At 44.7% G+C, this 21,733-nt stretch overlaps 1 protein-coding gene across 2 annotated transcripts in view; it reads right to left on the reverse strand.

Annotated features, from left to right (window-relative positions):
- Positions 1-21,733, reverse strand: part of LOC111267844 (uncharacterized) — a 64,204-nt gene that overhangs the window by 5,363 nt on the left and 37,108 nt on the right. For both annotated transcript variants that reach the window (XM_022846411.2, XM_022846403.2), the window contains exons 3-5: positions 19,390-19,831; positions 19,090-19,279; positions 14,989-15,154 (exon numbers count right to left, since the gene is read on the reverse strand). In XM_022846411.2, coding sequence (XP_022702146.1) covers positions 14,989-15,154; positions 19,090-19,279; positions 19,390-19,831 — 798 coding nt within the window. The remainder of the gene's footprint in view (positions 1-14,988; positions 15,155-19,089; positions 19,280-19,389; positions 19,832-21,733) is intronic.

Here is a 21,733-nt window from a genome sequence, read left to right on the forward strand (position 1 = left end):
ACGACGACGACGACGACGACGACGACGACGACGACGACGACGACGACGACGACGACGACGACGACGACGACGACGACGACGACGACGACGACGACGACGGCGACGACGACGACGACGACGACGACGACGACGACGACGACGACGACGACGACGACGACGACGACGACGACGACGACGACGACGACGACGACGACGACGACGGCGGCGACGACGACGACGACGGCGACGACGACGACGACGACGACGACGGCGACGGCGACGGCGACGACGACGACGGGCATCACTCACCTAAAGCAATTCACTGACACCGCATCACTGATACTAATCACTTAATCATACTGAATAGAGAGAAGTGACAGCGCGAGCATGGCTGCTTAGCTGTTATAATACAAGTACGGTAAGTATTCCGCAGACCTCTATCCGGGATTGACGGCTGGCTTGTCTGCCCGCATGTTCGACTCGTCGTAGCTGCCTTAGGAATATATATATTGCTGCGTGCCCACCTCTATCTGTTCCTTCTTCTCACGCTGAATTTGATCAGAATGTTAACATTCGTTGCGGTTTACTTTGACGTTACCGTAATTCCACGGGTTTTCTCACTTATCTCACTGTGGGGTGATGGCATAAAGGTTGCTCTACGGACGAGAGTTCACTCTCAAGTAGTAGTCTGTGCAATCTTCAAAGGAATCTATGCGCACGTACACACATGAGACATTAGCAGCATGTGCACCCCTTGCAAATTCGAAATAACGACGACGACGACAATAATGATAAAAATTGAATGTTTTTACTGCACGCAAACGTTCAGTGGCTGAAAATATCGTCGAGAACGCCGCTGTTCATCAAAGAATTCAGCTGATTGGTTTTAATGTGGCCGAGCCTCAATTGATGCTCAATTGACGATGTTACGCCGCTGTATCGTTGGCATCAAGCCTTATTTCTTATGTTTTCTACAGCTTATAATAGCACATGGATGAGGCCCCATAAGGTACGATGTGGCTAACACGGAAATTTAACGTCGGTTAGCGCGCACCTGGGTCGTAAGACGAGTTCAGAGTCAGCTAGGAGACTTGCTAGATGTTGGCTTTTTCGTAGAATTCCAAAGAGCTGGCTGAAGGAATGGGGCACGACGATCCCTACGGAGCCTCACTCTCCTGAATGAAGCTTCTCGATTACGATTTTTTCGTATTTCGATTTCGAATTTTTCCTCGCTGAGAATAGCTCTCTGTACTATATGCTTTTGCCGCTTATCATGTCCGTAGCACTAGCTACGGTCGCGATTACCCTACGAACTAGTTGAAGGAGTTCATATCAGGCCAACGCGTGTTTGCTCTACGTTCACGAGAAAGGTCTAATGTTCATCTGCATGTACTTATCAACATACTTGCATGTCTACTTAAGCTTTTAATTTAACAATAACGTATCGTTAAATGTATCAGTTATAAATACTCTAGTTACTTTTCGTAGTTCGTTAATTAATAATCTAATAAAACAGCGCCCAAGCGGCTGTAGTATGGAAGTATAGTACTGAAGATTCTGTTTACTATGTGAGATTGCTAAATTCACGAGTTTCCATTCAATGCCTTCGGTCGCTATGGGCTTCACTGCACAGCGGTGCAATGGAAACCAATGCGAGCTTTATCAGATATATCTCCCAGTTATCATATAACACTCAACTCTCGCTGGATTTTGCGACAACTAATGTTCTTTCAGCACACAGAAGCACATCGATACCGTCTCGTCGGCATCTCTACCGTTCCCGATGCGGTAACAGTGAGTCTTTGGTAATTGGTGGTAACGTTTTGGGATATTTTTGATAGAACTCGCAGCCAGCTATTTTTCGCTCATTTTATCTCTTCTACTGTGCTTTCGCAAAATCATTGTCATCATAATTACCATCATCATTAACGTCAAGCGGCTACAGACGATTTCACCCTCTGTAGCCGTTTGTCCTAGCTTCTCCTGCCTCCCGGCCTGTCTCCTTCGCTCTGTCAGCGTCCCAATGATGATCAACGGCTGTTGATCGCCACACAGTTTTGTGTCAACCTGAGTGTCAGCTAAAATTGGCTCTCCAGTCGGTAGCCGCAATAGCAAATTTATTGCTTAAATTTAATGTAATTGACTTCTATCATCCAGCGCCTCTCTCTCTCTCATTCTCAGCTCTCCGTCTTCGTTGTTTCTTTTTTGCCTCTCGTCTGTCTCTACCGTCGACGACTACTATTAAAGTAGCACTTTTGCTGCTGTCGGCGGCGACAACGGCCCAACTTTAAGCGGCCCTACTTCATCTATAATACTTCTGCTACTGCTGCTAGCCAGCCGGCCAGCCTCAACATACGCTAAGTGCTGAATCTTCCTCCGATGCTTGTTACTGTTGTCGTAGTGGTTGTGACTCGGGAGACAGAGAATTTCGGTTGATGATTCGATCGACTGAATGTCGATGCCTCGAGACTCTCAGTTCGTTTCCCATTGGGGTTGTTGGTCCGATTCAACCACATCGCGCGTCGTCACTGCAAAAGTCGTCATTTGAAGACTGGACAGGATCGGGGGGTGGGGAAGCGTAGAAGAAAGGTCTTTGCGCGGAGGTGATTTTGTTATTTATGATTTTCGACCACGTAATGGCCCCCGCTGCAGAGACAACACACGCACGTACGCACACGCTATAGAGCAAAACGACGCCGGAGAATCAGTTCAATATTTTTCTGCTGCTGCTGCTGCTGTTACTCTCTCTCTCTCTCTCTCTCTCTCTCTCTCTCTCATGCACATACGCACACACACACGCACACGCACAGTATCTCTATGGCTAAACGGACGACGTCCGCCAGACAGCGCCAAAGCAGCGACAACAGTAGCAGCGTCGCTGACAGTCGATGGCGTACCGCCGGTAGCAGCTGGGCAAAGTCGATCAGTGCTACCGCCGCCGTCAGCATTACCCGTAGCGTCAAGAAAACGGAAGATAAGGCCAAAGACCAACCAGTTAGCAGCTATCGTCGACATTTCAGTGCTTCTGTCACTCAGTTCTTTGCTACTACTGAGGCTAGAAGCAGTCCGTCCTGCGGTTTCGATGCGGCGGTCCTGTGTTACCGTGTTTTTCTGCTTCGTTCTTCGTTTTTCTGCTACTTCGTTTTCTGATCTTGCCTGCTACTACCGCGACGTGCCATTGCTGCTATCGATCTACGATAGGTCGGATAGAATTGATTGTGGCGGACCACATCACTTTGCGCATGGTATCTTGAGAAAGATCTTATACGATATGTCTTAGCTCGATCGCTATCTTTCCATTTTGGCTAATATGTGATGCCTAAAAAAGATTGGTACAGATTTGGATTTGATGCTTTTTTTTTTTCTATTATAAACATAGAACACAAAAGTATAATTCTATAGTTCTTAAGCTATATTGTCTCATGCCTAGGATGGGGCATCGCTTATTTGCTCAAATAAACTGATAGCACTAAGCGTGTAAGCAGTATACTAGAATAGTGCTACATAATTTGTTCGTGAAACGGCACTTTAAATAGCTTCCCCGTGAAACATGCAGCGTAAATATTTGGGGGCTAAAAACTAACTTTCTCAGCGAAGGTCGTGACAGCCAGGTCAACGTCAAAAGGCCTTACATTCTAGGAAGACCTGACGGTAGGCCATAACCTCTATCGACTTCATACTGAGCTAGTCGTATACAGACAAGGCTAAGAAACGAACAAGTTACCATAGACTGGACGCAGATCGCTCGGCCTCGACTTAAACTGCCTCCAGCCTAGCTAACTATCTACCGATCTATTGCCCAGCCAAGTCTCAATACACATTCTATCCTGAGTACTACAAATACATGACCGCGGCCGAAACCAGCCTGTAATTTTTTCGACAAGAGTCGGATCTCACTACTTGTAGAATCCCTACTGGCCCACTACACCCTTCGGCATCGAAGACACATCCGGGAGCTTTCCACGAAGCGGTACAAGGGGTTTTATCTTCAATCCACGTTGTAGCATAGCGCGTTGAGGATCACTTAACGTACGTTCTATATGTATGCATGCATGTGCATGCCATATACGTAGACCTTTGGGTGGGGCCAGTATTGGCTTTGTTGCCAGGCGGCCTGCAGCTTGCGATTCGAGCTGATTACATAGAGCTCTTGGGATTACCCGGTTGAAGCACGGTTGCCCTTCTGTTAATGCATACTTCGTAGGGACTAATAGTACAGGTTAAAGTACGTGTGTGTGTGTGTGTGTGTGTGTGTACTATATACATGTTGGATATTTTGATTAGGGCCAAGCGACCGTCATGTGAAGACAGCCACAGACAGATTCCTCTAGCCGATGGCGTTGTCATAAGACACGAATGTCTCTGTCGATCGGGCAAACGTAGACATCAATAATCAGCGTAGTGGTGTGGTAATGCGCATGTTGGAGATGGATAATGTCTACTTTGTGACGGTTGACGATCTCTCTCACCGTCAATGCGAGTCAATAGGTGATACTTCTAGGACGAGGAGGTTGAGCATCGCTTCTGCTCGTATCCACTCTGTTGCTACTGAAACCATTACAACTATTATTATACGACTATTACCAACGTTGTCGTACGAAAGTCCAACAGTTCCCGCTAACGAATATGATTGTGCCTGCTGTCGCGGGTGCTGCTTTTGTTGTTGTTGTTGTTGTTATTGTTAATAACATCGGAATAGTCAACAATAACATACTTCTGATATCGGTAGAGACAAACATTTACGAACTCGTTTCAAGCAGCTGCCGTCTAGATAATGGCTACTGATGCTGTTATCACTGCAGAAAACAGCTCATTCTGCCAGAGACGGTCACTTCTTGTAGTCTCGCCTGGTTTCGTTTGTACTTAACCCTCAGTACAAATCACCGTAGATTTATCTATTAAAAAACGTAATTGATTAACAAAGTGCTAAGGTTAGCTTGGCAGGCTACTAATATAATAATCTTCTTTTTGATTAGATTCCAGTTAGCAGCGTACTGGTTGCTGTTAACTACATATACATATGGTGCATACATATGGCTATTACGTGCGATATTAAATTATGGTGTATATAAAAAGTACGAGGTAATTGTCAGTCGGCAGGACTATGCATAAGCGAAATACCAGTTTTAGATACACAAAGTTATAGTTAGTTCGTTAGTGGATACGAGCAGAAGCGATGCTCAACCTCCTCGTACTAGAAGTATCACCTATTGACTTAAGTTAACAGTAACAACACTGATGCATCAGATTCTTAACTTATAATATGCACATGTAACTTATGGTACTATAAGTTAGAACGTATGCATACATACATAGATGCCACAAGGTAACTCTGCCATCCACCCTAATGGAGCTATGTCTGGTGGCTGCTAGATATTCATACCCCAACGTGTTTCTCTCAGATTGAAACTACAAACTTGACTACAAAAGCACATCAGTATATCATTGCCTTGCTTAGACGTTCCGTCGTCGCATATTCCAAATTACCTTCTGAAAACTTCATTGATTAGGTCTTCATACACCTATGAGCTATCAACTGCACGTTCTAAGCACGCGTCGCTTCGAGCGTCGTAAAAACCCTATAATCGTTTATAAAATATATTCATATGAAACCTATAGCTTATCAGTAGTTACTTCAATCCTATTTTTGCTACATTATGGTTTTTGTTCAGCGACACTTTAGTCCTAATGCAAAATAGCCACTGGACCTACCTAGTCAATCTGAATCAATTCGTATGTGCTAAATGCGGCATAGCAACATAAGTTCGACTTTAGGATAGCACCAGCCTGTTTGGTACGACGCGATAGAGAGTAAAAACAATGAAGACTTTAAAGTAACTTACGCATGCTTAACATTAGTGATCCTTTTTTCTACCTAATAAGATAAACATCTGACTTCACGTGTCTAAATGCGACAATGTTTGATGTCCTATCGCAATGATCCCCTCATGTGCGACACCCGTTATCGTGCGTCTCAATAAATGCTATCAGTAATTGCTTGTAAGATGGTGCCGATATATCACAGAAACATTAAAGTTTTTAACGCTTATCTAAAACCAATCAATTCTACGATAACAATGAGCTGGGTATCTGACTGACATATCGGGAGCCGGCGCTCCTACGAGAATATCGGCGGCTAGCTGCATATGCTATCAAGAAGGGTTTGTGACGGGAAGTTTATTATGTCAGCCGACCTGTTTCTGCGCCTACCTAGTAGTTCTCAGGCAGTCCGTTAGAAACTGACCACAAGACCATGCTAAACTAAACCGAATGTCAACACCCGTAGACCGCATGAAGGAAGGAAGAACGTCGACATCCGACAGAGGATCTGTCATTGAGGCAGGACATTTTGACGTCATCTTTACTAAATTTACCCCCTTCCGTCGTCATTACGCAATTTAATTTCTCGTTTTTTCTTAACTGTTTAGAACAATTCACCCATATGGCTAAAGACGATCTCATTGCCCTAATAAATACTGCGAACTCGTAACGGGCGCCATCAACTCTCAAGCGGGGACGATAAGCTTGAATGGAGACCCCCCTTGAAGATACCCCATTTGGATTCGTTCGTTTCACCTTCACAAGCCTGACAGAGGTACAAGGGTGACACTTCAACGACGTCACACATCATCGATATCTTTATCCGCTTTTCATTCTTTGAAACCGATCCTATGTGCTGATAGAGTGATGAATATTGCCTACTTACTACAAGCGTAAATTAAGCAATAGCTCGATCATCTCTAGCTTTATACATTCTTTTATGGTAACGCACCGTCCACTGGACGAGCATATCGCTTTACCGTAGTAGTTGCTTTGATAATAACACAAGTTAACACCGGATTTGCTCGCCCAAATCTTTCAAACTCGCCACGTCCATTGCTTGGCAACAGTACGACGTATGCTTCAATAATAATGAATGTTCTAATACTTTGTGACACGTTACGATCATCTGGCAAATGAGCACGCTGACAGAATTGTGATACTCGCAGGCGAGTGTGCTCCTGTGATTTCTGCTTTCACAACAACAACAAGAACAATTTCGAAAAATAGCCTTTGGCCAAACCACATTAAGAATGACTGAGCAGAACGATTGTTGTTGTCATTAGCCAGTAGCAGCTAAACGAGATCACTCATCGATTTCTTCTTAGGTTCGATTCGTTTAGTTCTTTTGCAAACGGCTACTCGTCGTCATCATCACGTAGTCGTGACGCACTCGGCTTGCTTGATCTCAGCGACATTTTGACGTCGCCATGATTGATCAGATGTCTGCCTCTCGGCGACAGCAGAATACCGCTAACGACTTCGTCCGCCCCTATACTTGCTTTATTCGCCCAGCTCGTGTCCAGTGATGTCGAACTGCGCTCTTCTTTACCAGAGTAGGCCGGTTCGACCTGTGCCTATGGGATTCTCTGGACCCCTTTCAGAGAACACTCAGCACTGATATTTGCAATAACTGCGGCACCAGCATCGACGGCAGAGCTGGGACAGGTAGATAGGTACGATCATGACAAGGAAGTACAGCGAGTACGTGCAGACAGAGTTGGCGCACACGCAGAGACACAAACATGCATGTGCCTTTGTATGCACCTTTAGATTTATAGTAAAATCAAAATTGCCAGACTTCCGTGCTTATCTCGCCGTGCCGAGATTAGTAATGACAGAAGCAGCAGCAATCGACCCCATTCGTGTTGATACTGACCGCTGATCTCGTTTGCCTCAGCAGTAGAACAGGAGGCGTGACACGCGTGAGGCTGACGTCTGAAGAAACTACTACCTCCGAAGTTACTGCCGGTTTTCTGCGTTCGAACCTGCCAGCTTCGGCTGGCGGTTTTCGCTGAGCCTGGCTGACTTTCTGATCCTACTGATGGCGTCGCTGCTGGTGCCGGTTCGTTTAGCGGTGATCTGCCTTAGGGTAAATGCAGCAGCAACAATAACATCAGTATGATCAGCAAGGTTATTCGACTGCTACTTTTTCGTCGGTGCAGACGGTATGATAGGACGGAACAAGAACAGACGAGAGTGACCGACCAACGGCTATCCGATATTCACTACTGAAGAAGCAACCGGACGGAGGCCGGGGCCCCGATAACTGTTCTACCTGTCTACCTATCTACCGATTGACTAACCATCACTGAGTCATTTACTCCTGTCTCGATAGCAAGCAGTAGCCGCACAGGTGGCTGAAGTACACATTGCAGCATTGTATGTACCATGTACAACGGTCGAAACGAATGAACGGCCAAATGTCTCTAAATTAATTTTTCGAATTATAGGCACAAGGGTAAATGCGCATCGATATTTTTATGCATCTGGGCAGAAAGAACGAAGTCAGCAACCCGTTCTTCAGTAGGTGATTGAATAGTCAACAAACGGAAACCTGTATCTTTTTTCTATCATCACTGTGCGATGCAGTTCTCAGCCGAAGAGTACTAACAGAAGACTGCACGCTTATGTCATGTTTGCATAACAAGTCAATGCTTGAAGCGACGTCTTCGGCGGTGCTGGTGCTCCGGTGGTGGCTTCGAGAGAGCTCAAGCGTCCTCATCCTAGAGTGGCTGAAGGCTTGTTAGGTTTGCCCTCTACCAATGGCGCTATGTGTATGCTCAGCAAGCGATCGGTAAACTAACAAGGCAGTATTAATTTCAACATGTACTAAAACATTTTCCTTGGCTCTCAATGGCAGTTTCTTACGACATCACTAAGAGAGCCGTAAAGCGCACGCGTTTAGTCTCCTAGCCACGTAACGCGCCAAGCTAGCGTCGGCATTTGGCCAACGTGCTCCGAAACAGTAAATGACCCCACTTTTAATTGCCAACACAAAGCCTGTCTGCTAAATGCTCGTATAAAGCAGACTCGCCTGCAACGCATATAGTTACGCCGGTGCTCGTATGTGTAGACATAACTAAGCGACGTTTATCGTAAGACTTCCAAAATGAGCTAGGTGACATGATGAGGTGAGACAGCCTGTTTCTGAGAACTTCAAGACAGCCGTTAAGCCGAAGTTTTGGTGCTAGCTTCCCACCAAAAAATGCACGATTATGAACGAAGTGAGGGTCGAGGAGGGTTAAATACGATCGATTAGTGACTTAAGATGGGAGACCAATGAGAGGAGGTATATAAGAGGGAAGGGGGTCGGCATAAAGCGAGGGGGTCTGAAAGAATCACACGGGTATCCGGCAGGCAACAGCAGAATATATTACTAATTAGTTTTCACGATAACTCTGTGGTCGTCGCAAAATAGGGCCTGTCAATATTAACGACAAACAGGACGATGAACGAATCTCGAAAGGAATAGCAGTCTCGCATAACGTACATGCGAAGCACAACGGCAGAAGTGCCTCAAAATGAAAACGAGCGCCTTGCCTGGTCGTGCATCTGTACATAAGCTCAAGTAGCTAAACCTAAAAAATACTCCATCGGAACCGATGCGAAAAAGGCGATGTGTATTGGTAGCGAACAATGTTTGTCGATGATAATTAATGCACTCAGGGGCAGCGATCGTTTGAATTCGATAACACAGAGACAACTCGCGCTTGTACGCGACAGGGTCGATATTACGTGAAAAGAAAAAAAAATTAGCAACCGTAGGACATCTACGACACCGTACGCTTGTAATGAAAGCTGCGGAAACGGTGGATCGTTACCGAATAGTAATTGAAGGTACCATAGCGACAATATGTAGCTTTGCGTTGACGTGAAAGACCAACGTGATTTGGCTTGCTGCACCTCGCGTCGAGTTTGTCTGTTGCCTGTTGGATTTGTCACTTCATCTTCTGTCCAATTTAACAGACGTAAACCGTGTTCGCTTTACTTTCGTCTGCTGTCGTCTTTCAAAAATGGCCGCTCTCGAATTCTGTCCAGTTTTCGCGGCGCTTCGATGCGTCGACGAACAGCCAGGTAGACAAACAAGCAGTGATGGCATGTCATGCAAAGAAGTGCCACGAACAGCGAGTGCCTAGCGGGCACCGCTATATCCACTCTTCATGCAACTCGTCGTTGGTTTTCAGAGCGATAATTGTTTTATGCACTTGTAAACATTATCTCGTTGATGTAGCTACCTGACTTGACGTTCTTCTCGATATTGTTGACGTTGTTATTTTGATAGTTGTCCCGAGCTAGCTGAAAGCTCGCTCACGAGTGATCCAGATTAAATAGCAAGACGATCACGAGCCGCTGCGGACGGGCGGAACAAGATAGTTTTCATCTTTGACTTTACTTCAACTCGGACATCTGCTGCTGCTGCTGCTGCTGCTGGCAGTACTGCTTTTACCTCTCCGGGTAAATACGTCGCCGAACGTCGCATAGGTACGCATCGACCACAACCCTTCAGAGGGAGCCAGCGGGACAGCGTTGCCTATCGAATTAGCAGGCAACAGAGATGACATGACGGCCACACTAATAGAGACTGGCAGGAACGAAGCTTTAACGCCAGCATTAGTAATAGCCAGACACGTCGCGCAAGATGAGTAGAGAGAAGATTTTTGCCTGTAACAATTTTTAAGCAATTATTCGACGCGAAAAAGGTGGCATTTCATACAACGCCTATTTCTAATCGGCATAAATTCAGTCAGTCCGACATAGATTCCGTACGCCTTTCTGATGAGCGTTGCTTCCAATAGACATCACTCAAATAGAAGGAGCGATGTTGGACATTATTTTTTTCCAGGACCACTGGTTGTGAACCTTCTTTTTTTTAAAAGTTTAGAGCATTAACTCGAGGAAGCGTGCGGCTGAGGTACGTCTTACTGCTCATTTTTCGGTGACTTCTATGGGACCACCCAGATGTACAGCAGAAGTTCTCCCAGACGTGTTCAATCTCGAAGAAGTCACAGAACTGTGGTCCGTAGCTGGCCATTGTGTAGCGCCAAACCGGCATCGCAGGCAATTACGCCTTTACTGTAATTGTGGAAACTTTTACACTATTTCTACGAAATTATAATACCTATGCATGTGTTGAAGTTGGACAGCGTCTGCTCGAGGTCAATCGAAGCTTTACCTCAATGAACTGCGCGCGACAGAGCACCCGGTGATCAATAAATTATAATGGCCATCGTCAACGAAAACATATGAGGCCTACTATAAGTGAGAAGACAACAATACAAGACTACCGTTTCTCGTTAAATACGTTTTTTTTTAGAGCAGAACTTTTATTTTTTACTATGCTTCAGCTATTATTTTCACCGAAAACGGACACATTTTCACAAATCATATGAAAACGCCCGACATAATGTAGCCCTCTGTTTCCCCTGCACGCATTACATTCTATATATTAGAACTTGACTAATAATAACCCACATGATTGTTATTATGGTTCTGTTTCTACAAGCCGCGCCGCGACGGGCTGAACGGGGTTCTGCGTTAGACTTTTGCAGCACTTAGCAAAAAACAATTTAATCGGGTTGTCTATAATTATATATTCGCAAAAATAACCTCGTTTTCGGTGCCCCTTTATAACACGCGAAGTGTTTATTTTTAGTTAGCTGCTTTGGTCAATACTATAGGAATGGCCTGACCGTGTTCATACCGTAGTCATAGTAACGCAAATGTATAGACCGAAACAAAATTGTAAAAACAAATTCGAGCTACTGCTGCCCGTACGGACGGAGTACACAGTTCTAACGCCTGTTAAAGGCAAGTATTTGGGGGCGAAAGTTCATTATTGTTAGCCCCGTCGGGTTCGGATAGCTCTGTCCGCTTTGCAGCGCGTATTTTCGGATCTATCCATATATATGCTATCGAAGTGATTTACCCGGATTCTTTAAATGGGGCATTCGAGGCAGCCTCAGTCGATAAAATAACAGCTAATCCGAAACCGACTAACAATTGAAGTTCCTACAGTTTTTAACTTATCTTACTTACATCGTTCCTCTTCGCACGAGCCTACGCAATACGTGGTACAGTCATGTAGGGGACGCATATTGTAGGTACAATGTAATAGACCAACAAAATAGCTTTGTCGATCATTTCTTTTGCAAATTTTTAGCGCCTTTTTCCCGTTCAGTTGCTAGTACTCTGAATTGAACATGTGATCACGGTGCTTAATACTGCAACGGTTTTCAAAACTACACTTGCAACGTGGAAAAAATTGCTGGAATATATTTTGTTGCTTAGATACGATCATGGCAATAACTTGATTTAGGTGCACAGAGAATCCAAACACTACATATAGATCGAGTAAACTCATATAGGCAAACACACATAGGTTAGCAGGCAGGCATACAAGTAACAAGAGTCATGTGCATTGGAATAACAGCAACAAGGGCTGGGCTGGGCTGGGCTGGGCTGGGCTGGGCTGGACAAGAGAGCGAGATTGTTATCGTGCCTTCTTTTGCATAATTTCGAATTTTTTGTGGTCTTCAGCGAACCGTGCGCGACAAAGACGCAATTCGTCAGTGAACGTTCCTCAAGAAGATATTACTAGCATTATAACAATAATGACATTATAAATAAATATGTGCATCGCGGCAACGTCAGCACCGTCAAAGGATAGATCACGACATAGTAGCACGCGGCCAGATATGACAACGCAAGTTACATATTATATTCAAATGAACGATCAAGTTTTTTCTAGCGGCTGTGATGTTGTCTTGGAATATGTTTTCTCCTACTGCATTAACATGATTATTGTTTTGACGATGTTACACAGTGCAGTAATACTGTTTATGTTTTAATTTCGGTTGAAATCAGCCGGTCTAGCTTGCAAAACCGACGTAATGCCGGCTGTCGTCCCTAGTTCCAACATTACCAGATCTCCGGCGTACTCAGTAGCCATCGCGTCAGGTCCAAAATTAAACTATCTCGACTCGTGCGACTGCTGTCCAAAGCAAATAATGACCATGGCGACGACAAACAATGGAGATAGCCTTCATTAAGTTACGACCGCAATTTCTCGTTCGGCGTAGAAACGTCAATAAAAAGAGTTCGTTTTTCAATTGCGTAGCTTGCTTTACAATTGGTTTCAAGATAAGTATAAACAATATTTCACAAACGGCGCCTCATTCCATTAATCTACCGCCGCCGCCGCCGCCGCCGCCGCCGCCGCCGCCGCCGCCGCTGCCGCCAGACAGCAGAACGTTAATGCGTGCGATTTTCTGAACTGAGGGCACTGACTAGGTGAGGCTAAGTCACTCTGCTGTACACGAACCAACATCAGCTATAGTTGCTGTGGTAACTACGCTGGCTTTACTGACAGCCGATGACAGTGCAGAAAAGCAGAAGTAGAATCAGAAGCAATAATGAAAAGGCAGTGCCAGCCACGAAGCTCCAGGAGCGTTACGGTCGCAAAAGGTCGGCGGCCGCAAAGAAAGATGATATACATATCAACCAGCAGCCACTCCCTACCGTTGGCGATGCAGTGCGCAGCGACTAACAGAGTTCGCTAAAGCTCTGCCTTCTGGCCGAACGCGGCGCTAACGACGCTGCGTCAGACAAATGCAGACAAACATGCGCAATAACAACGCTCCAACTAGCGCACAATAACAAATACAATACATACATTAGTCAGCGATGCAGAACAAGTACAGCTGCTATATAATCTAATCTGTAATAAAAGAAAATGCCTGACAGGAGCAAGCACGGTTGTTGCTACCACTGTCGCTTCGCGAATACCATGTTTCTTAGATATTGATTTAGGACCATTTTTCAGCCGAGTTGAAGGTGACAGCGCTGCAAAAAGGACGACTACTTCGAGCGCTCGGCGCAATCCCCACGTAATGATAATAAAAAAAGAAAAAAAAAAAACGATAATTTGTATTTATATATCTACCGATGGAAATAGAATTACACAAATCAACAGTATTGACAGAGCTAGCAGCCGTCACCTAAATAGTTGCCTATGATAAAAGCAACGTTGCGACAAGCCTTATTATTAGAGCAGATGTGTAAAGGAGTTCTATAGACAACAGGCTAAAAGAAGAAAGTAAAAGGCTTAACATCGTTTTTTTATTTCACGTTTCCTATTTAGTTCCTTTATTCCTGCTTGCTAAGGCCGTTTTAGACTTTGTTTATTTGCTATTAAGGGTGAAGAACAAATGTAAAGTTGTTCTCATATCTACATCATCCGCGTACGATTCTCTCTCACTGCGCGCGGGTAGGGCCAAAACTGCACACTTTTTTTTGTGGCTGTTCACTCGGTTTTTCGTTTCGTTCCCTTTCATTTTGTCGTTTTCTTCATTACGTTACACTAACGCCTAGCCGGTGCGCATGCCGCTAGGTGGCGTCACACTCTCACTGCGTATGTTTGTATGGATTAATTCCGCTGGAACAAGTGGACGGGTCGGCGAGCGAGCTAGCTAGCGAAAATTGTATTTCTTAAAAATATAAACTCTTATTTTCGACTACCACTTCTGCTTCTGCTTCACATCCATGAAACGTCTAGAGGAGCAGCAGCAGCAGCGAAATGTCGTCAGCAGAAATAATCGATTTTAACAGAAGTCAGCGCTAGAAGCGAGCAGAAGGTAGCTTTGACGTGACGCTCATCCTTCTCTTGGTTTCTTCCGTTTTTCGTACGAGAGAACGGAGAGCAGACGACAGAACGGCGTTCCGTGGCGACGGAAACAGCGAGCGCCGCAAAACAGAAGCATAGGATAGAGAGGAAAAAACACGCACAGCTGATACCAGGTTTTCAACAACAACAGCAGCAACAGCAACGTACGCGATCAGCCGCCTCGGAATGAACGATTCCGATAGCTACTATATCAATACAAGTGTTGCAATGTTTAAATGATCCTTCGTCACAGCATTTAGCAGACGTGCATTTTCTACTGAGTTCATTGATCGTGTTAGCTTTATCATTTGCTGCACTCAGACATGTTTTTTCGTTGGCCCCATCATTGGCTTATAGATAGATATATGGCCAGTAAAGCAAAACTACTTGCATGTTTCTGTGACTTTAATAACTTGAACAGGGAATAATTGTTAGCTTTTGAACTGCTTGATTTTACCACCTGAGTTCGGACCACTTGAAAAACAACAAAATATTACCTCTAATCAATAAAATCGACATCATACCTGTATGCAGGAATATGTGGTTCTTAAGATTTGTTTGTTTGCTAAATCCTCGATTGCAAATATGACACTTATAGGGCCAAGATCCGGAGTGGACGTACATGTGACTCTTCAAGTCACCCGGCGTTGGGAAAGACTTCGAGCAAAGGGTGCATTTATGCGGCTTTTCCTGCAACGAAGAAAAAACATTATTTTCTATCATGTCACCTCTCCCAATGCAGATTCTGATCAGTGCTTTTAGAAATGTAAGCTATCACATGATGAGGACCTTTGTTCTTCATAATAACTTCAGGCACGTGCAATCCGTATTGCGAAGCCTGGGGAGCGTTTGTGGTTCCGCAAAGCTAACTTATTGAGGGTTGAGCCTATAAATTGTTGTTTGTCTTTCCGCAAAAGGAGGGGTTCAATGACCTATAAAGCACAGAGGCGATGAATAGAGGTTAGGCCGTAGCGTACACTGGAGGGAAGGTATACAGCACCGAGACCCTGTGGCGCCTCTGCGGTAGAGGCTGGTCCTGTAATTGCCGCCGAAAGGCACGCACGTTCTTATCGAGTGCACCTTCCTTTTGTAAAACTTCAAACGCCTTTTTCAGAAGTGCCTTTCGCGACGGGCAATTGGCCGGCAGCGACAATCGGCGGCGGCGGCGGCGGCCCTCAAACCCACAAACGCCGATACGTTCATTTCGACTTCGGTAAAAAAAGTTTTATTATTCTGCCGTTTTATCAAATCCGACTTACTTTTTATGGTGGCCACCTTTCTTTTTGCTGTTTGTCTTTATGCCGCATCGGCTAGACATCGGCTATGCTGCTTTTTATAGGCAAGTAAGTGCTCATTCTTATCTAGCCAGTAGTAGCAGTGCTTGAGTACTGGATTTGCCACTAATTCTATCTATGACTAGGAGATCTTCTGTAGTCATTTGAGTAAATATGTGACTAGCTCCTATGAGCGGATAGTCAGCATAGCCACTCGTAACCGTCCATCAAGCTAATCCTTGTGTTCCCGCTCTCTCATGTTTAATTATCAGGTAAAAGTTTAAATGTAGATTGGCTCAAAATTATGCTGACGTATCGACGCAAAACTCAACAAAACCAATGAAATAAACTAACAGTATATCACGACGTTATCCACTGAGCGTCTTCTAGTCAGTGCTGGAAGGCGCCGCAAACAAAGAACTTTTGGTTCTCCATAGCCATTAACAGGCCTTTTTTAGATCGACCATTAGCCCTGTTTCGTTGTCGTAACTCTTCTAGACAAACTCTAAACCACACTATCTATTTCAGTCCTATAATATAGGGGCTGAATTATACCAGCTTAGCAACCAGGGTCCTGTCGAAATCTTATAAGCGTTGGTTTCCTTTGACGCGCTTAAGCCCGGCGGCAAGCTCTTCGCACCTCCTTGAGCCTTCACTGCCCATTTGTTGGATTAAATAACCCACATCGGACGGACACAAGCGACCGACAAACTTTCGAACAGTACCTCTATAATTATTACCCCTCGAGTTCCTTAAAAGCCGTCTAATTGATCTGAGATGGATTTTTCCGCCCCACAGCTTTTTGATTTTGGCACGGCCTTACACGCTTGGCATGTACTGTAACTTGGTCTTCACTGGAACAGCAGGCACCGCTGTCCGCAGTTACACCGAACATGTGTTAATCGTCCACTTTGTTACATTGTCTTCGCACAGAAACTATTTGTGAAATAAGCTAAGAACAGATGTCTCCCAGCGCATTTTGTATACGTCCATTTTTAGCGCGGAGATAACATCTGATAGTGAAAGAGGAAGATGGAGCTAAAGTGGCTGCAGTAAATGATCACATCGATGAACACCATCGAGCACAGTTCCAGACAGTGTGATACTTACGTGCAGATAGATAGCTATGAAAAAGAGGACAACCGTCGACAGAAGAGCTCTAGCCTCATCTTAAGGCTTCACGACGTTTGAAAACTGCCGGCAGTGAAAGCGGCTTTGTGGAGAAGGCGTTTCCGCCTCCGCCTCCGCGAGTCGCGCCTAATGACGCCTTGTATGTCAAGGAGACGATATTCGATGTCGCCTATATGTTGTCACTAGAAAATACATCATACTAAGCGCTTCGATGAGGTCTTTGGCTGTTTCGGACCAACTACCAATAGACAACAAGTACATCCTTGTTTGTTACTTCTGTCTACATTTGTAACAGGACCGGCGTGTCGTCCCGAATCGTCATACGATCGCTGACGTCGTTGTCGTTGTCGTTGTAGGCTTGTGTCGCATTGGAATGATCTGATGCGAACCGATGACGACTGGTTTGTAAACCTACCTCACAGGGCCATGGCGACACAAAAGCCAACAGAAGCGCGCAACGATTTGGTTCCTCCCACATTAGCCACGAAACTACCCCGCGAAATAAAAGCGACGAGTAACAGATCTTCAATATCAGTAGCATAGTTAGCCAAGCCGGCAAAGTATCGTAGCAAAAAAGCTGGCTAGATGTACAAATTCGAACGAAGACAAAAGTTTCATTTGAAATACTGTTTACGGTTCTTGTCGTCACGGGCAAGACAGTGCTAGCTATAGTCAGTAGACAGTCTTATGTACGTTAGTATGTATGGTAGCGAAGTACAATTTGGCAAAGCCACACAGATCGCTTGCGGCTCCTGTTCTTGCTACCGTCTTAGGAGGGGAGAAGTAATCTAACGTCTTCAACTTAGATTTAACAGGTGAGCGGGGAGACGTGTCTGCCTGCCAGGTTCTCATTAGAGCTATTAGGAGGTGCAGTGGCTGGTAATCTAGCCCGACCTAAACAGCCACCAGCTTGAACATGGCGGCTAAGATAGGTATACCATAAGACAGTCAGGTATCAACCAGTGCGAATCCCGCAAGTAGATCAACATAAGACACAGCCTTTTTTCTGCCTATCCCACAAGGCTAGGAAAAACAGTAACACGGGACTAGATTGGCCCAACTGACTTACGATTGTTGTAGCTAAGATCTGACTAAAGCCGAATAGGATTAACTGGCGAAGAGATATGCTCACTCGCCTTTACGGTAGCTGACTCACATTAGTTTTACTCATCATAGCCGCATCTGCCAAAGCCCGATGGTCATAGAAACCAAACAAGACATGGATGGCTGCTGGCAAAGAAGAAGAACTACTCCGCGCGTTTTATGCCATGTTAAATGAAGATGAGGATGAATCGGCACTCACTCGCACTGAGTGATACTTATGCACGCTCATACTACTACTACTATGGGTACTATTATTTACTACCAGAGGCAGGAAGTGTTTTGTGCTTTTATTGGTTGTTGCTTCTGCTAGGTTCTTCATTGTGACCGCCGCTGTTCTCTTCCTCTCGGTGGCGTCAAGACAGAGGACGATGGCAACCTCCGAATTATTTCTCCTAAATTTCTATGCACACTTTTCATATATGATTAGGGTTACTTGTTGCTTCGATATTTGTTCAAGCTCGCATTTACCCTTTACTTGTGAATTTTTCTATGAATTTGGGTGTGCGTATATTACATTGAGTAGATAGTTGCTGGTAGGCTCACTACAGACAACTAATGGCTGCTGTCTCTAAATTACTAAATATGGTAACAACTATTTTTATAGGAGCAATTCAGTCAATAGAGGTACAGAAATCGATTAGAGCTTTGGCCGTTTTGCTTGAAACAGGACGAAATGCTTTGTTAGAGTACATTAGGCCTCTATAAGCGGACAAACTGGTTATATGGTATTTGTTTTGTTTGCCATATATAACATTTTTCTCTTTCTACTCAAACGGGCTAATATCCATCTAGTAATAGCAAAAATAACCACAAACAATAAGTGCATTTTCTGCCTGTGGGCCTTTCTTTGATTGTGGGAGTCATTTGATTTAGAAGAAGCTTTATTTAGCTGGTCCTTTCGATACCAGTATTTCTCCGCTATGAGTGTTGGGGGAACTGAAAGTCGGGAGAACGGAGAGGAAATTGTTAATTCAACGGTCAGCAATTTATGCCTACCTGACCATATCGTTTACAATGTGTTGCACACTATGTATGCAGTCGTCTACGTGTTTGTATGAAGCCAATTTAAAAGGCCATCTAAAGAACAGAAAAGAAGAGATAGGGAGCAGCGTGTACCTTGCTGTGTGTCATCCGATGATAATAAAGGTTAGAGGAAGCGGTGAAGCGTTTCCCGCAAACGTTGCACTGGTGCGGTTTTTCTCCACTGTGGATGCGCCGATGTGTGTTAAGCGAGCTCGACGTGGAGAACCCTTTTCCACAAACGTCGCAGACGTGAGGCTTCTCTCCGGTGTGTGTGCGCATGTGCCTGCCGATGAACATGAACGTAATAAGTTGTTGCTGACTAACTAGATATATTTGTTGTCTAAAGTCGCTCGCATTGTAGCTATTACGATCGGTGAACTAAAATGAACGTACCTTCTTAGAAGTGAAGGTCTGTCAAAAGCCTTCCCGCAAACTTCGCATGGAAGCAGTGTTCTTTCTCGAGGTTTCTTTACCGATCCGAGCGGAGTCCGTGATCCGGGCGCCAGAGAGGCCATTCCCGGCAAGGGGCTAGTGGCCTCCAACCCACGGAGAGCTCCTAATGGGCTTGCCAGTGTTGTCAAACCTAGCGGAGATCGCGCCACAGGAGATAATGAGGAAAATGTAGGTGACGCCGCATTGATCCGATGGTTGAGTTGTAAATTATGCGAACTACTGAGTTCCATTGCTGGAAGATCTTCCGTTTGATCGCTGCGATCGGAGCTAACGGATCGACGGCCTTCTGATGGAGGGGTCATCACCTCCGGGCGTGGCGATGATGATGGAGAACGGGTCGAAGAACCAGCCACAAGCGATTGCGAGAGATCCAATGGGTTTTCTGAATGGAAATGCAAAGACAAAGAAAAATATGAACAAACTAAATATCAGCAAATTGGAAAACACTCGATTCCTAGGTATAACGCAATCCAACGTAGCATTGATAGATAATTTCGTCTCTAATGACATATACACAGCTACTAAATGTATTGTAATAAAAAAAAGGCACACGAACGGCAACTAGCGTAGATAACGTCATAGATCATCATCACCAATTATTTTAAGCCAATTATCCATCACCATCAGAAATGCATTGAACAAACAGCGAGTGCTGAAGTGTTTCGGTACGCCGCCCGTTGTTGAAGAAGTGGACGCTGCTCTTTTTTTGCATGACAAAACAAACACTTGAGCATCAGTTCTACTAAAAGACCTTTGTGAGATTAGGCAATCGTGGCCGCTGCCCGGGCAGCAGACGCAACTACTATTGGCCGGGATCTGGGCAAATCTTTTGCGCGCTTCCCTCCGTCCTGTTTTCTGTTATCTCAGGTCGTTTTGTTGAAGACCCGATTCATCTTCATCACGTCGACATACAAACGGCAACACTGACATAGTGTCGAGTGTAGTAAACCTGTTCTTTCTGGTCAATTAATTACACAATGTTTGAAAAGTCGAAAAATAGCACACAATTATACTATCATGGCTGAAGCAGATCCGTATGTTATCCAACATTAGCCGACTAGGGATGACCTGTAGATTCAAGTACAGATAATACGTGTAGCAACAATAAAAATAAAATGCCAATACGGTTCTTATAGCATATATCTTATGCTATTATTATATATAGTAAACGTTTCGTATTAGTCGCAAATTTCATTTCAGTAGGATCTTCAGTAGGACATGCGGCCATCGAACTTGGCCAAAGCAACGGAAAATGCCTGAATTAAGGATTAGTGCTTTTCATTGATGAGCTTAAAGTGAGGCCCTACACTTTGCGTGGCAAAGCAGGAATATTGTGGTTGATAAATGGGGTAGCAACTTGCGGTTATTCAGCATGCCCTCGAGTGGGGTCAATCGGGCTTGAAGGGACGATTGTAAGTCATAGCAGCGAGTAGCCTCTCGTCGAGGCTCGGGCAGCAAATAGCGTATTTTCTGCTTAGCATAGTTTTCTCAATGAGATCTTTCAATCAGAATACTGGCTAGCTTAGCTGACAACAACGATAATGTTTTATTCAATTATTTGCCGCTCGTCTTTTATGCCATTTCTATGTTTCCCTGTCCGATGCGGCCAGCGTACGGTCGACCACACGTCGAGGCCGATCACTCAACCAGAAGCTGATCCACAAGGATCAATTGTTTTGCATGAGCGAATTGGGCAACGCGGCGTCTACTGTCCCGCTCTGCTTCAGCGGCTGAACTTGTTTCCGTTTACTGACTGATCTGATTTACACAAAATTGACAGCTTGCAGTCGCCTAAAGTCACAGCCAACGGAACCAAGTAACAAATCGTCGTCCTTCGTACGTAAGCCCACGTACTGTGTTTTACATACAGGTTTAATCATATTTCGTACTTTGTTTGTAATCCATAGGTAACAACAGTGGCATGAAAACAAGTAAGGAAATGAAGAATTTTTTCGGCGCATACACCCGCTCAATGGAATAAAAACCGCATTAACAATATCTTACGAGAGGAGCCAGCTGACCTCTGCTCTGGTACAAGGGTTCCTTTGCTAGAGATCAATGTAAAGGTCGGTGTCATTAAGGGTCTTCTAACAGCCCTTGCTTCTTCTTTGCAGCATTTCAGGGTGCCACAATAAACCACAATCATCATCGCCGCCTGACGACGACAAAGACTGAAAAACGCTGTAGCTCTATTGATGATTTAGGAAGCAATCCATAAGATAATATGTAGTAGTAAATACTTATATTAGGTCAACAGACAAGGAAAATAAAAAAGATGAAGACA

Source organism: Varroa jacobsoni, unplaced genomic scaffold (genome assembly GCF_002532875.2).
Source record: "Varroa jacobsoni isolate VJ856 unplaced genomic scaffold, vjacob_1.0 scaffold_128, whole genome shotgun sequence".
NCBI classification, from domain to species: Eukaryota; Metazoa; Arthropoda; class Arachnida; order Mesostigmata; family Varroidae; genus Varroa; species Varroa jacobsoni.